The sequence below is a fragment of the Agelaius tricolor genome, unplaced genomic scaffold, assembly GCF_023055355.1.
Source record: "Agelaius tricolor isolate 1412-34295 unplaced genomic scaffold, bAgeTri1.0.p SCAF_8, whole genome shotgun sequence".
Lineage (NCBI taxonomy): Eukaryota > Metazoa > Chordata > Aves > Passeriformes > Icteridae > Agelaius > Agelaius tricolor.
The window spans coordinates 3,571,592-3,583,976 of record NW_027269268.1 but is presented as its reverse complement, the minus strand read 5'-3'; the positions used below and the strand labels follow the sequence as shown (position 1 = coordinate 3,583,976).

Below are 12,385 nucleotides of genomic sequence, written 5' to 3'. Positions count from 1 at the left end.
TATCTCTCATACAACTCCCATGTTTCAAGAAGCCAGTCAACAGTGGTAACTCAGAACAACACAGACTGATCTGGAAACTCAGAGGTCTGGGGAAATCTCAGAAAATGCAAGTGTTAGGACTCAACTACCACCTAAACTCAAAGACGTCCTTGAGCAAAAGCCTCCTCTTAAAAACACAGCCATACAATTTGATATCAGTTTAACAAAAGAGCAAATCATGAGAAAAGCATAAAATGTTTAATGAAGAAATCAAATATTTGAAGAAAAGCACAAAGCTGGGAGGATAATACTGTAAAGTCACACCAAGATGGATGGAACTCAAAGACTACAAGACTAGGCCAAATAAAATGCAGCAAACTACTCCTTTTGAGTTGCCAAAACAACATAAATTCACTTTTCTATCTTCAGATTGCCTAAGACAACTCTGGATAGCTCTTTCTGGGATCAAATACTCCTCCTGTTGCCTATACAAGTTCTCACAATGTAAAAGCCAAGTGACAATTCACTTAAACTCATGGCAAGTTAAATGTCTCAATTCTATAGATGCAGACTGTGCTACTGAGCTCTACCAAGACACAACAGCAAGGCCCAAAGAAAACCATTATTTCATTTGCTTTTCTCCAAACAATTAATTTTCCTGCACATCACACAAACCAGACCTGACCCCCATGTCTAATGCTGACACACAAAATTTCATTCACTCTTCCTATTCTAGTCTCATTAACACACATTCAGGTCAGGTTCTTATACAGACACGTCAGCAGAATAGAATTTAGTGCCTTACATTCTTTAATGATCTATTTGCTCTGCACCACTCTCATAGTTATATGCAAGTTAATCATCTAGAACAAGAAAAAACTTGTTCAGCAACAATTTCTCTAAATAAAAGCACATTCAGTTTTTCAACCAGCAAGAATTGCAAAAGAACATAAGAAAATGTCATATTAATCACTCACTTCCAAAGCTATTTTTTGTTTCATAAGAAGCAAAACGCTGCAACAATTACTCATTACAACTGCTACTGAAAGACAAGATGCACAGATAAAAATCACAGCCAGAGTAACAAATTTTTAAAAATAAGTCAGTTGAACAGAACTGGAACCAACCAGGAACTGGACCATCCCTATGTTTTGGCACATGACTGGTAGAGACTTGCCTATTGAAATTTCTAGGCACCACAGGAACAAATCCACCCATTTAAATAACATGCAAGTTTGGAAGGAAGCCAAACATACCCACGACTCTGAATAAAATCTCCTCAAGCCTGTAACATCAGAATTCCTACTTAGTTTTGCATGTGGCAATTAAGGCACAGCATGTTACAGAAGGGATGAGGAAGAAGCCATCACAGAGCCAGGACGTTCCAAACTCTACCTGTATCTCTTGTACAGACTCATATGACTCGAGGCAAATCCCTTCATCTTTGTTTCTCCATCTCTGGAGTAATGGCTCTCCAAGAGCCATGCCATGCTCTTTGCAGCAATACCAGCTTTGATACCTCTTGAAGAGTAAGATAAAGACTGCTCAAAGATGTTCACCCTCACCTGAGTCTCTATAATCAGTTCAGCACTTTCACAACTAGCCTCAGAAGCAGACCTAATGATCAGCAAGACTAAGGGAAGACTCTTCTACCTTTACAGGGAGAACACTCCCAAGTGTGCCAATTTTCAGTTCCACTAGACAAGAGTGCTTAACACGTGATGCTCAAGGACAAAGCAGCATGTTTCCTGCTATCAAACCAAAATAAGCATTCCTTATTTCATTATGACAGTCACCTAGGATCAAAGCTGGGGTTTTTTTATTGCCAGTTGGCAACCTTCATCTGTCTACTTTCCTCAACCCCTGCCTCTGTTCAGAGACCCAGTTTCACAGATGAACCCACCCATACCCAAGACATCCCACTGGAACCAGAAAAAAGTAACCAACCCAGACAAGCGTGAGCAAGGAACATGCAGATGTGGAGAGGAAGGGAAAGGTTCCTACCACCTTAACCAGGAGACAAACACTGAAGGAGACTGAAATCCATTCCCAAGACAACCAGGGAAGCAGGAGCAGAGCAATTCATGCTCTTTTCTCGTCAGCAGCTAGACAGTGATGCAGAGAAACAGAGACTCCCCTTGGCGGAGAGCAGGGATTTCAGGATCGCCACACATCTCCATCCGCTGGAGGAGAACACTCAGGACAAGTCATCTCTGCCTCAGCACGACAACCGAGCAGCGATGATGTGACCTGCACCAGGGCACTGCTGCTTGGCACCACTGGGACCTGCCACCACCCTCAGACTGCCAGCTCCAGGCATCACTAACAGGCAAATATCCCAAACACATCAGGAAGCAGCTGTTCATCCAGCACATGAACAGTTTTTAAACTAAGCCCATGAACACAAATGAAGAAAAGCTTGCATTCCCTAACAGATGCTTGCAATTCTAAGGGTTTCTTAGGAAAAGGACGGCATCTGATGCAATCAAGTTACAATCAGGCCAGTGACTGACCCTGCCTGTGCTCTGGGTTAGTCCCCAAGGCACCACCCAACTCTCACACTGCCCTTTGGCAGGCACAGAGCATTCATAGTGTCAGTTAACACAGCTCAGCTTACAAACACCAATTCCTTCAACTGCGGCAGCCTGCTCAGCTAGAACATTACAGAGGCAAAAAATAGCTACAGCAAGCAAAATATAGCACAAGGTTAAGGTATTCAGAGAATGAAGACAAAACACTGTAAACCAAAGCAATGCCAGAGACAAGCAGCACAACCCAGCTGAGCACCTCCAACACCTCCCCTCTGAACCAGAGGTGACATCCAAAGAGCATATGTGCACATTTACAGAGCCAACCAACTTCCACAGCTGGAAGGGCAGCTGAGCTCACTCAGTTAACATGCTTATGCAATACAACACGCTCATTCTTTTTTCCCTGCTGCCAAAGCCAAGTGTGCCAGTGACTGTGCTGCTCCCTGGACACTGAGCCCATCCCGTATTAACTTCTGTTCTCCATGCACAGAACCACTTCAGGAACCCTTCCCCGTGGGTAACATAAGGGTTACTGACTGACAATTCTGCTACCACACTGACAACAGCCCAGAGAAACACATACTCTCTTCCAACAATTACTGGCTCCTAGCTAACCTAGGTCTGAAAAGGAATTCTACTGTTTTTATCCAACCATTTTTCTTTTCCATGCTGACATGCCAGACACTGAGATTTAATTTAAAAAAAAAGTCCGTTAAACCAGTAAAACACACCAAAAAAAATTAAGATCCTGCATAGCCTTTTTAAAAGCTATGCCATGTCCTTCTCAGACACAGCTAACACAGCCTCCATTCTCCCATGCTGCCTTATCCTGTGAGGGTGTCCAAGAGCTTTCTCCAGCAGCACATCTGCACACATACCCTCCCCTTAGGAATACTGCAGCATTAACCTTCTTTATCAAAATGCATCTGCAAGGAAGAAGGCAAGTAGATGGCACACGCATTGGCACATCTGTTTTTCCTCAAAATTTGGCAAAGGAAAGATGGCTTGAGTATTTGTGTGATATTAACATGACACTGCTAAAAACAAAGTTCCTTCTCCTGTAACCATCTGACTCTCAGCCACTAGCCTGAAAACTTAGCTTGGAATTACTAGATTCCCAAGTACTTCCTCTTCACTTAACTACTGCAGGCCACACAAAAATTAAAGGGATAACATCCTCAAGAAAGACCATAACTGTGTGCAGTTAACAAAGGTGTAACACCACCTGCCCATATACACACGATGCAGGAAGGAGTGTCCACAGGGCATGCAAGGACTAATAACCGGATAATCAAAGAGCATGAGACCACGTGCCCTAAGAGCTGAACTTGGCCCTGGCTGTACAATAGATGCCTTTATAGGCCTACAGATGTTTCCCAACCTGTCCCTTTCTCCACCTGTGTCCCAGAGGCACACAGCAGCTCTGAAGAGCACAGCAAGAGCAACTGCTCTGCCCAAGTGCCACCGCAGTGCTCAGCACACCAGATGTGTGACTGAGTTGGAGCTTCATTCTGTGTGCCACATTATATGAAAACAGACATTTACCTGCATGACAGGGGAATGTGTAACACAAGGATCACATACAAATCCCCAAACTGCTTTTGGTTTGCCTGCTCATTACACTGAGCACAGCTCCATGCTGTGCTAGCCAAACAACACTCTTTTTTTCCCATGTGAGCTCAGGAGGTCCCAAGAAAATCCCCACACAGACAACACAGGCTCCCCATCTTTCACCACGCAGAAATCAAAAGCTGGTCTAGGATCTCAGCACCTGCCAGTCTGCAGATACACTTCATGTAAGGCAGCTGTGACTATTTTGGGGCATGTAGAAGAGCTTCATGTGTATTGTATTATGCTTTCAGCCAAAACAAAAGTCAGTTTCAAGTACTCACTCTGCTTTTTCTCCCTTCTATCTTGAACTGGAACAAACCATATCTGCTACTCCATTATTAGCAAAGCAAAACTGTTTGAGACAGAATAACAGGCTTGACCTTTACAGTCATGTGCAAACAGATTCAAAAATGTTTCACTCTGAAAAAAAAATCGACGTGACCAAACCAACTCGAATCCCACAAGTTAGCTTTCCAGACAGCCTTCCAGCTCATAATCCACCTAAACAACTGAACTAGATTACAACTGAAAATAAAACAGCAGCTTCCACAGAGTAGCAAGTCACATGCAATAACCAAACTAGCCAAGACCAGTACTGTACATGTCACCTTGTCTCATAGGAGAACACCAGCACACCCCAGCAGAAGTAACCCTGCACTAGGTATAGTATATTCATAACACCTGCCAAAGAAATAAGCTCTCCCAGAGTTAAAAACTGGGGCCAAACCTCGTGGAAACACTTGGAAGTACTAGAGTCCACAGATCCATTACAATGGCATCTCTCTCTATTTACCTCTCCAGAAAAAAGAACAACAAACAAGCCCCACCTTGAGAGGAGATGAAGCAGTGTCAGCCGTACAGCAGCCTGCTTCCAAATTTACAGAAGCTGCTGGAGCTGCAAATCCTCACAATACCTTGCTCTGGGGACAAAAATGATGGTATAGGAAGTTAATTGAGGTGGGGGTAAACAAAGGCCAATAGAAACTTATGCACAACACCAAGTTTGTTTATTTGGATTACCAACTGAACTGCTATTGCTGAGACATAAGGTAGAAAAAATAACAACCACAACAGAATATTCAAGACTACCCCAATTTCAAAAGTGGTTTGGAAGAACTTAAATAAACAGCATGACTACCTACAAATGCACAGCACAAGAACTCACAAAACAGGACCTGGATTCCTCTTAATTAAGGCTACATTTTTCTTAGGCCTCAACTAGAACAGCATGAATGTAAGAGGCAAACCAAATCATAAGAGTTATCAAGTACTTACAAAGACTACACACCAAGTAGGACAGTAGAACTCACAAGCAGCTCATTCCTTCACTGGTGTAAGACACTGGAGGAACAGTTGACTGGCTCAAAATAACCAGGTGGAAACTGTGTGGGCTAACAGGGTGAGCTCTGCAGGGTGAGACAGCCACTGCTCCTCCCCTGCCCCACACTATAATGGTCTGACTGACTCCCTCCCTGCCCCAAAATGGCACCGACTGACCCATGGCCACACCCAAAATGGCGGCAACTGACCCATGGCCACACCCAAAATGGCACTGACTGACCCATAGCCTACAGCAACCCAGACCTGTTGAAAGGTTTGGTCTGGGAGAAAGGCAAGCTGACCCCCAGAGCAGGTAGATGGGGAGAGAGCTGCTGACCCTCTGTGGGTTGATGAGCAGTTTGTTACTCAACCTCCTGGGAATTTGGTTGTTTCTCTGCACACCACCTAGAAGGAATCAAGCTACCTTCCCTATTGAGAGGCCCCTTTTCACAGAAAACTGTGCTTTAACCACCATATTTACTAAAAAAAGCAAACATTCTATTACACAAACATGAACTAATCAACTTGTAAGTACTTAATGAAGTACCTAACAGATGAACTTCACACCACTTGAGTGGCCTTTCCCCTGCCTCTCTAGCCTTAGACACAAGGTCACTTGGAAAAGCAATGCTCTCCCACGTCACAGCAGCAGAGGCTTAGCACCACACAGACCCGGACTCACCGCTTTATCAGCCTGGACAACAAAAATAAACCACTGTACCCACTAGCACGCCACTTCTTTCCACACACCCCAGAGCAAAGCAAAGTCAGAGCACAAGACCAGCCAAGTGTCGTGTTCACTCTTTGCTGTCCAGAGCAGAAGAGCTGCTTTGCATCCCCTCTAGGTACCTCTGAGGGTTGGGGCACAAAACTACCCAGGTCTCCTTCAAGGAGCCTGGCATCTCACCTCCACACTCCTCAACAATCCACTGGCTGGACAGAGTGTGAACCGCTGGGGGGAACACTACACAGCACTGCTTCATTTTGGTAAGATGCAACAGCATATGCCCCACAACTCCATTAACCAATTCTGAATGAAAACAAAAAGCAGATGATGACCATCTTTCCCCATCCACAAATCAGCTTGCAAACCTATCTAGTCAATTTTGAGAAGGAAGCTGGAGAATCCTCTGGCCTTTTCTTTAACAGCTGTAACTGCTTCTTTTTTGCTTCAGCTGCACTTGTTAAAAACATACCCATATATTCAATTACAACACTTCCCATAACCTCTTTGGTCTGCTCCTGGTACAAAGACAACTTAGAGCCTTGCAAAGCCTATATTTATTCAGTTTCACCATTTCAAGCCCTGCCAAGCAATCAAGACAGTAAGACAAATGAGCATCTTGCAATGCCTACCTTTATAGCAGGCAGAAAAATCACTTTTACTGCAGCTATTAAGCAAAAAGGACTTAGTGAAGTCCAAGTCAAGACAAACAACTAAGCAAGTAGTATCACTATATCAAGCCACAACTTTCCATCTCCTCCCCATGTAAGACAATATTTTGACAACTTGCTAATTTTAAGTTTCATTTTCACTCTTCACAACATAAGCTGTTCTGCATTGACATTTGAGATAAATTTTTAAGCATGTGTTTCATACTTCACCACTTCCAGTTTGCATCAATTTCTGAGGTATAAAGTCTTTTTCAATACTGGAGTTCCCATAACTGCAGTTCCCCAAACACCACCTCAAACTTTCAACAGATAACTCCCCATATTTTTATTAGATTTCACTTTCCCAACTTGAGCTGCATTGCAAATACCCTGCTTCAACAAAAAGACAGACAAGGCCTTCACTCTGTATCAGGCATTTATTCCACATATTTCTACCTTACTCTCAAAATGGACAGGAATTAATTTTCTACATCAAACCTTCAGCCAAATTAACCGCTTTTCCCCCCCATCTCTGAGAAATAAAAAGTAAAAACACATATGCCCATCAAACAGCATACTGACCACTAGGTTATGGAGGCCAAGAAGTCATCACAGAACAGGTGTGTTTAGAACAAAACAAACCATCTAACAGCCTAACAACTACAGCTCTTCAACTTCACACCCTCTTTAGTCAAAAAGATGCATTTCCTTTAGATAGCATTATACTTTATTCAGAACAACTGGATAATAATGCGCCAAACTTCTGCCTTTAGAACACTGCAATAAAACCATTTTGTCAAAGACTACAGAAAAGCATCTGGAGGGCAATACCTGCATCAACATGGGAAATCTATGCCAAGATCCAGCCCTGCAACCCAGGAAGGTCATTACAACCCCAGCTTTTCAGTATCACTACTGCCAAGTCCTCCAGTTCCCAGGAACCCCAATCCTCCACAATGCCAGGAGCTGCCTTCCTAAGATTACTCAGAGCAAAAGCTGGAAAGAGGGTGGGGCTTAAACAGCTTGCATAAAACAGACATATCATGCTATTAATTCTAATAGCTAATAAAAACACAATATACCACACCTCTGCTAACAGAACACTGTATCTCCTCTTAAACAGATTTGTTAAGATCTTTAGATTCGTTAACTGGATCTATCATTAATGCCTCATAACACAAGCTCTAACTTGGATGGATATTAGCATCTTAAATGCTATTTCATCAGCATGAGTAATAGGAACTACCTGACAAGTTTACAAGCTTCAGTTAAACTCAGTTTCAGAAACTGAAAGAAAAAAATGCCTTGTGCAAAGAGGACAGGAAAAAAAGTTTTCTCCTCTGCCCTCCCATGAGAAAGATTATTAACCAGGGGATTTGTAAAGTGTTCAGCATTAGTTACAGGTAGCAGTATGACTAATGTAACAGCACTAATACACAATTCTTACTATTAATTGCTACTGAGGCAAGGGATTGATTGTCAACGAGTTATTCCCAGATAAAAAGCTATCTCCTGAGCCATAAAGCCTGGTGTCAGTTAGGAGCACCCGAGTGCCACCCGGACACTCAATCAGAGAGCCCTTCCCCCGGCACATACCTGCGGCACACACACACACACACCCTGTCACAGCCCAGCTGCTCCCGGCAGGCAGAGGAGCTGGGAGAGCCCAGCCCCTCCTACTTCCCCAACCCTGCACTTGTGCCACCTGTTCCTTTCTTATCCTCCAGGCCTCTCCCTACTGACCCGCTCCAGGGACAGCTTAAAGACTTTTCTCAGGATGCAGCAAAGTTGCACTGGCCCAACCCTTATCAATTCTCGTCCTAAGCATCTATACTCAAAATACCACATAAAACCTGAAGAATAAAAAAAGCAGTAGAAAACATCTTTCCAACTCGAAAGTAGGAAGTTAATTCACACAAGAGTCACATGTTAAAACTTGGACTTCCCCTGGCCCCCAAGGGCTGTCAATTTGTTTCTGCCAGCTACAGAGAGGAAAAAAAAACCCATAATCTGTAGTGACTCTAAACACAGAACATTATGAGAAAACTTTTAATTATGTGCTACACTAAACAAAGCACTATAAAATTTCCCTCCTCTCCACTACATAGGTTTTCTGACACCACCTCAATTTCTTCAAGAGCCTATTGTCTTTTTTTTTCAAAGTCTCTATCTTGCTAGCCGCACAGCCAAGACATGACCTGCTGTCAGACCTTCTTCCAGTGACTTGGAAGTAGCTCCCAGCAAGGCCAACCACGTATACAGGTGGCTAATTCCTGACACCATCTTCACACCCAAATACAAAACACTGCATTCCAAATATTGCATACCAAATCCACTTTTCTATGAAAATCATTCCTAGACAGCAATGAAATGCTAAGTGCCACTTTTGTGCTCCCAATTAGTGATATTATCTGCATGCACTTGCTAAAACCACATCCTAAATCTCCACCAAGAAATGCATAAAATCAGTGAAAGTTAACTAGTATACTTACACATAAATACACTTACATAGTCTAAGCAACACACCGATGAAATCGACAGAGATATATCATTTCACCCACAGCATCCCAAGCAGTGCATAGTAAACATTCAGTAACTATGAAATATACAGAACTAGCCCTAAACTCAGTGACCTGGGAAGCGAATTACCCTTTCCACATCACATCAATTACCAGCTCTGGAAGACGAACACCGCACTGTTTCCCACATACAGAGCAAAACTCAAAAACGGCTCTTCTGATGGCGTCCCATGCCAGCACCTAGTGAAGCAGCACAGCTGAGAAAGTCTAGCCAAACCCATGGCTACAAAAACGCACACAACTCTTCCCTCGGTCCCGGTGGAAGTCCGACGACACCAAGTGCAAGTTCACCACAAGAAGCACAAGTCGAGCACCCTGCAGCGAGGGGAGAGGCTCCACAGCACAACCTGCCAGCACTGCACTTCCACCCGTGACCGTGACACCAATCTGCTGCCTTACACCAAAAAAGACCAAGAATTGTATTTTGTCGGGTTTGTTTGTGTTTTTTTTCCCCTCACCGTAGGGGGCAAAAGCAAAACACGCAGCTGACGGAGGCGCCGCTGACACCTCACCGCGCCTCACTCACCCAAGGCACCGAGCCGGGGAACTCCGAGCGCCCCGACGAGCCCCTGGCCCAGGGAGCGGCCGAAGCAGCTCAGCCCAAAGCCCCACAAGCCGCTCCCCGCGGGCGAGCGACTCCTCGGGGCCGGGAGGGCCCGGCTCCGGCCCGTACGCGCCTCCCCCGGCCCGCTCTTACCTTCGGCAAGCGGCTCCTCTGGGGTCACCTGGTACCGCCCCACCACCAGCGCCCTGCCCAGGGCCACGCCGCTCCCGGAGCCACTGCACGCCGTCCCGCCGCCGCCGCCGCTCCCCTCGGACTTGGGCATGCGAGAAAACTTCTTCATGGCGAGCGGAGCCCCAGGAAGAACCGGGCAGGAACCGGAGGCAAGCGGCGGCCAGGGGGTGCCCCGCTTCACATGCCGGCCGCGGCACTCGCTTCTCCTCGCCCGCCGCCGGCTCCCGAAAGGGAGGAGGAGGAAGAAGGAGGAGGAGAGGGGGAAGGAGGAAGGAGCAGCCACAGCTCCGGGCGGCCGGGGCGGCTGAGGGGACGCCGCGCGCTGTGCCGGGAGCGGCCGCCCCGCCGGCGCGCGGCCTGACGGCGCAGGCGCGGCCCTGCCCCTCACGAAAGTACCCGCCCGGCCGGAAGTGCGGCCGGCGCTGCACGTGCCGCGGGAGCGAGGCGCGAGCCCCCCGCCCCCCCGCCCCCAGTTTCCCGCTCGCGGGGTGCCGCGCGCTCCCTCAGGGGAAATGGCGGGAGGCACTGAGGGGGACGTGCCCCGGGGGGACACGCACGGCGCAAAATCCACCCTCAGGCTGGTCCCTCGCCGCCCTCACGGCGTCCGTCGTGCTCCGCCGATCCAGTCCGGACCGGGACGTGCCCTCGGGAAGGAGTGTGTGGGAAGCAAAGCGGTGTGGAGATGGTGTGGTAATGATCGCAGTGGTAAAAATGGCTCCCCACTCCCGGACCTGTGGAGCCTCTTGGGTCTGTGGAGTGCTTCAAAGGGAAGCCTCAGGGGGGTGGTGGAGTCCCCTTTTCTCCTCACCTGGCTGCTTCCTGTGTCACCTGCTCGAGGTGACCCAGCCCTGGCAGGGGAGCTTGACTGGATGATCTCCAGAGGTCGCTCACAAACCTAACCTAAAAATCTCTTTATCTGGGAAACATGTGTGAAAAGTGTTGATGACAGGTACAAATGCCAGTGGTGTGTCTCCACCTATACTCTGTGCAGAGGCATGAGGGTGACTGAAAAGAAGGGGTGGGACAGGGCTGAAATGATGGGTCTGAACAGGTAGCCATCAGCAAGGAAATTTAATACGTACATTTCCCCTCTGTTGAAGTATACTGATATTGACAAAACAAACCAGGGAATTTACCACCACTGATTCACAGGCTGATTTCACATGGGAGTCCCTCTCCTGCCCTGTACAAATAAAAATGTGGTACTTGTGTGGTTGTTTTTTTTCCCTAACCAAATGAAAACATATACAGTAAGACCAAAACTGGTAAAGAACACTCTATCAGTTGTTGTCGTCTTATTTCAAATCTCTCATACCTTCTTGGTGATTTCTCATGGGCAGCTCCTTGCAGCACTAACTCCTTCACAGCACAGCCAACAAACTCCAACTCTCTCCTAACCCACCCTTTTGTAGCACTTGGCTTCTTATTGGACACAGCTGTGGCCTGTTAAGGGCAGGCCTGTTCCTAATCTTTGGTGATTAGTACAGTTGCAACTCATCAGGTGTGAGACTGCCTTCTGCATTTTTTTCTTACATTCTATTCCTCCACAGTCACTCTCTCATAGGAATGAATGAAGCTAGATTTTTGGTGTTGGCAGTGGTAATTTAACAAAACAACCTTTCCCACTGAACAGGTGAGTTTTGTATGGATATCACTTACAGCTACTGGTTCAGTAAAAATGGAGAGGTCTGAAGTACAAATCTTTGGGATGATGTTTTGGTAACCAAATTAGTTTCAGCTTAACTGTGTTGCCACAATCTTAGTGGGTAAGAAAATGACAATGTGTCTGTACTGAAGGGACAACCTGTCACGTATGGAAAGCACTGATAAGCTGTTTGCATAGGCAGTCCCCTTTCTGAGGTCACTGCTGTCCTCTCAGTAACAGCAGATCAGTTTTTCAACAGCATACAGAGATTAATTTGCAGTTTTCCTTGGGAGAGAAAGGAATATTCAGGGTGGATGAAAGGAGCAGAGTTCTGTAAGTGGGGTGACATAAGCAGGAGTGTTGTGTTAATGAGGGTGTTCCTACAGTGAGATATGGCTATGCCTCTTAGACATTTAATGATCTCTTTGAGAAAAAAATGCAGCTAGGTTAGGAGCATGTACATTTGGTGCCACTGACCGCTATGATTTTGGTGGTGCTCAGTAAAAATAATGTATTTGCTAAAAGCCACTGTGACTTTGAGAGTACAACTGGCTTTTAGGTTATCTGGTAAGGTTTTATTTGGCTTTGGTGTCCCCATCCCCACCCCTGT

General features: G+C 46.0%; 1 protein-coding gene across 4 annotated transcripts in view; it reads right to left on the bottom strand.

The window, feature by feature from the left end:
* The window catches only part of BMP2K (BMP2 inducible kinase), a 49,276-nt gene extending 38,776 nt beyond the window's left edge, over nt 1–10,500 (bottom strand). For all 4 annotated transcript variants that reach the window (XR_011679878.1, XR_011679877.1, XM_071431393.1 and 1 more), the window contains exon 1: nt 10,092–10,500. Coding sequence is in view for 2 of the 4 variants with exons in the window: in XM_071431393.1 (XP_071287494.1) it covers nt 10,092–10,239 (148 nt within the window). In the remaining 2 variants the exon portion in view is untranslated. The remainder of the gene's footprint in view (nt 1–10,091) is intronic.
* Nucleotides 10,501–12,385: the final 1,885 nt, after the last annotated feature.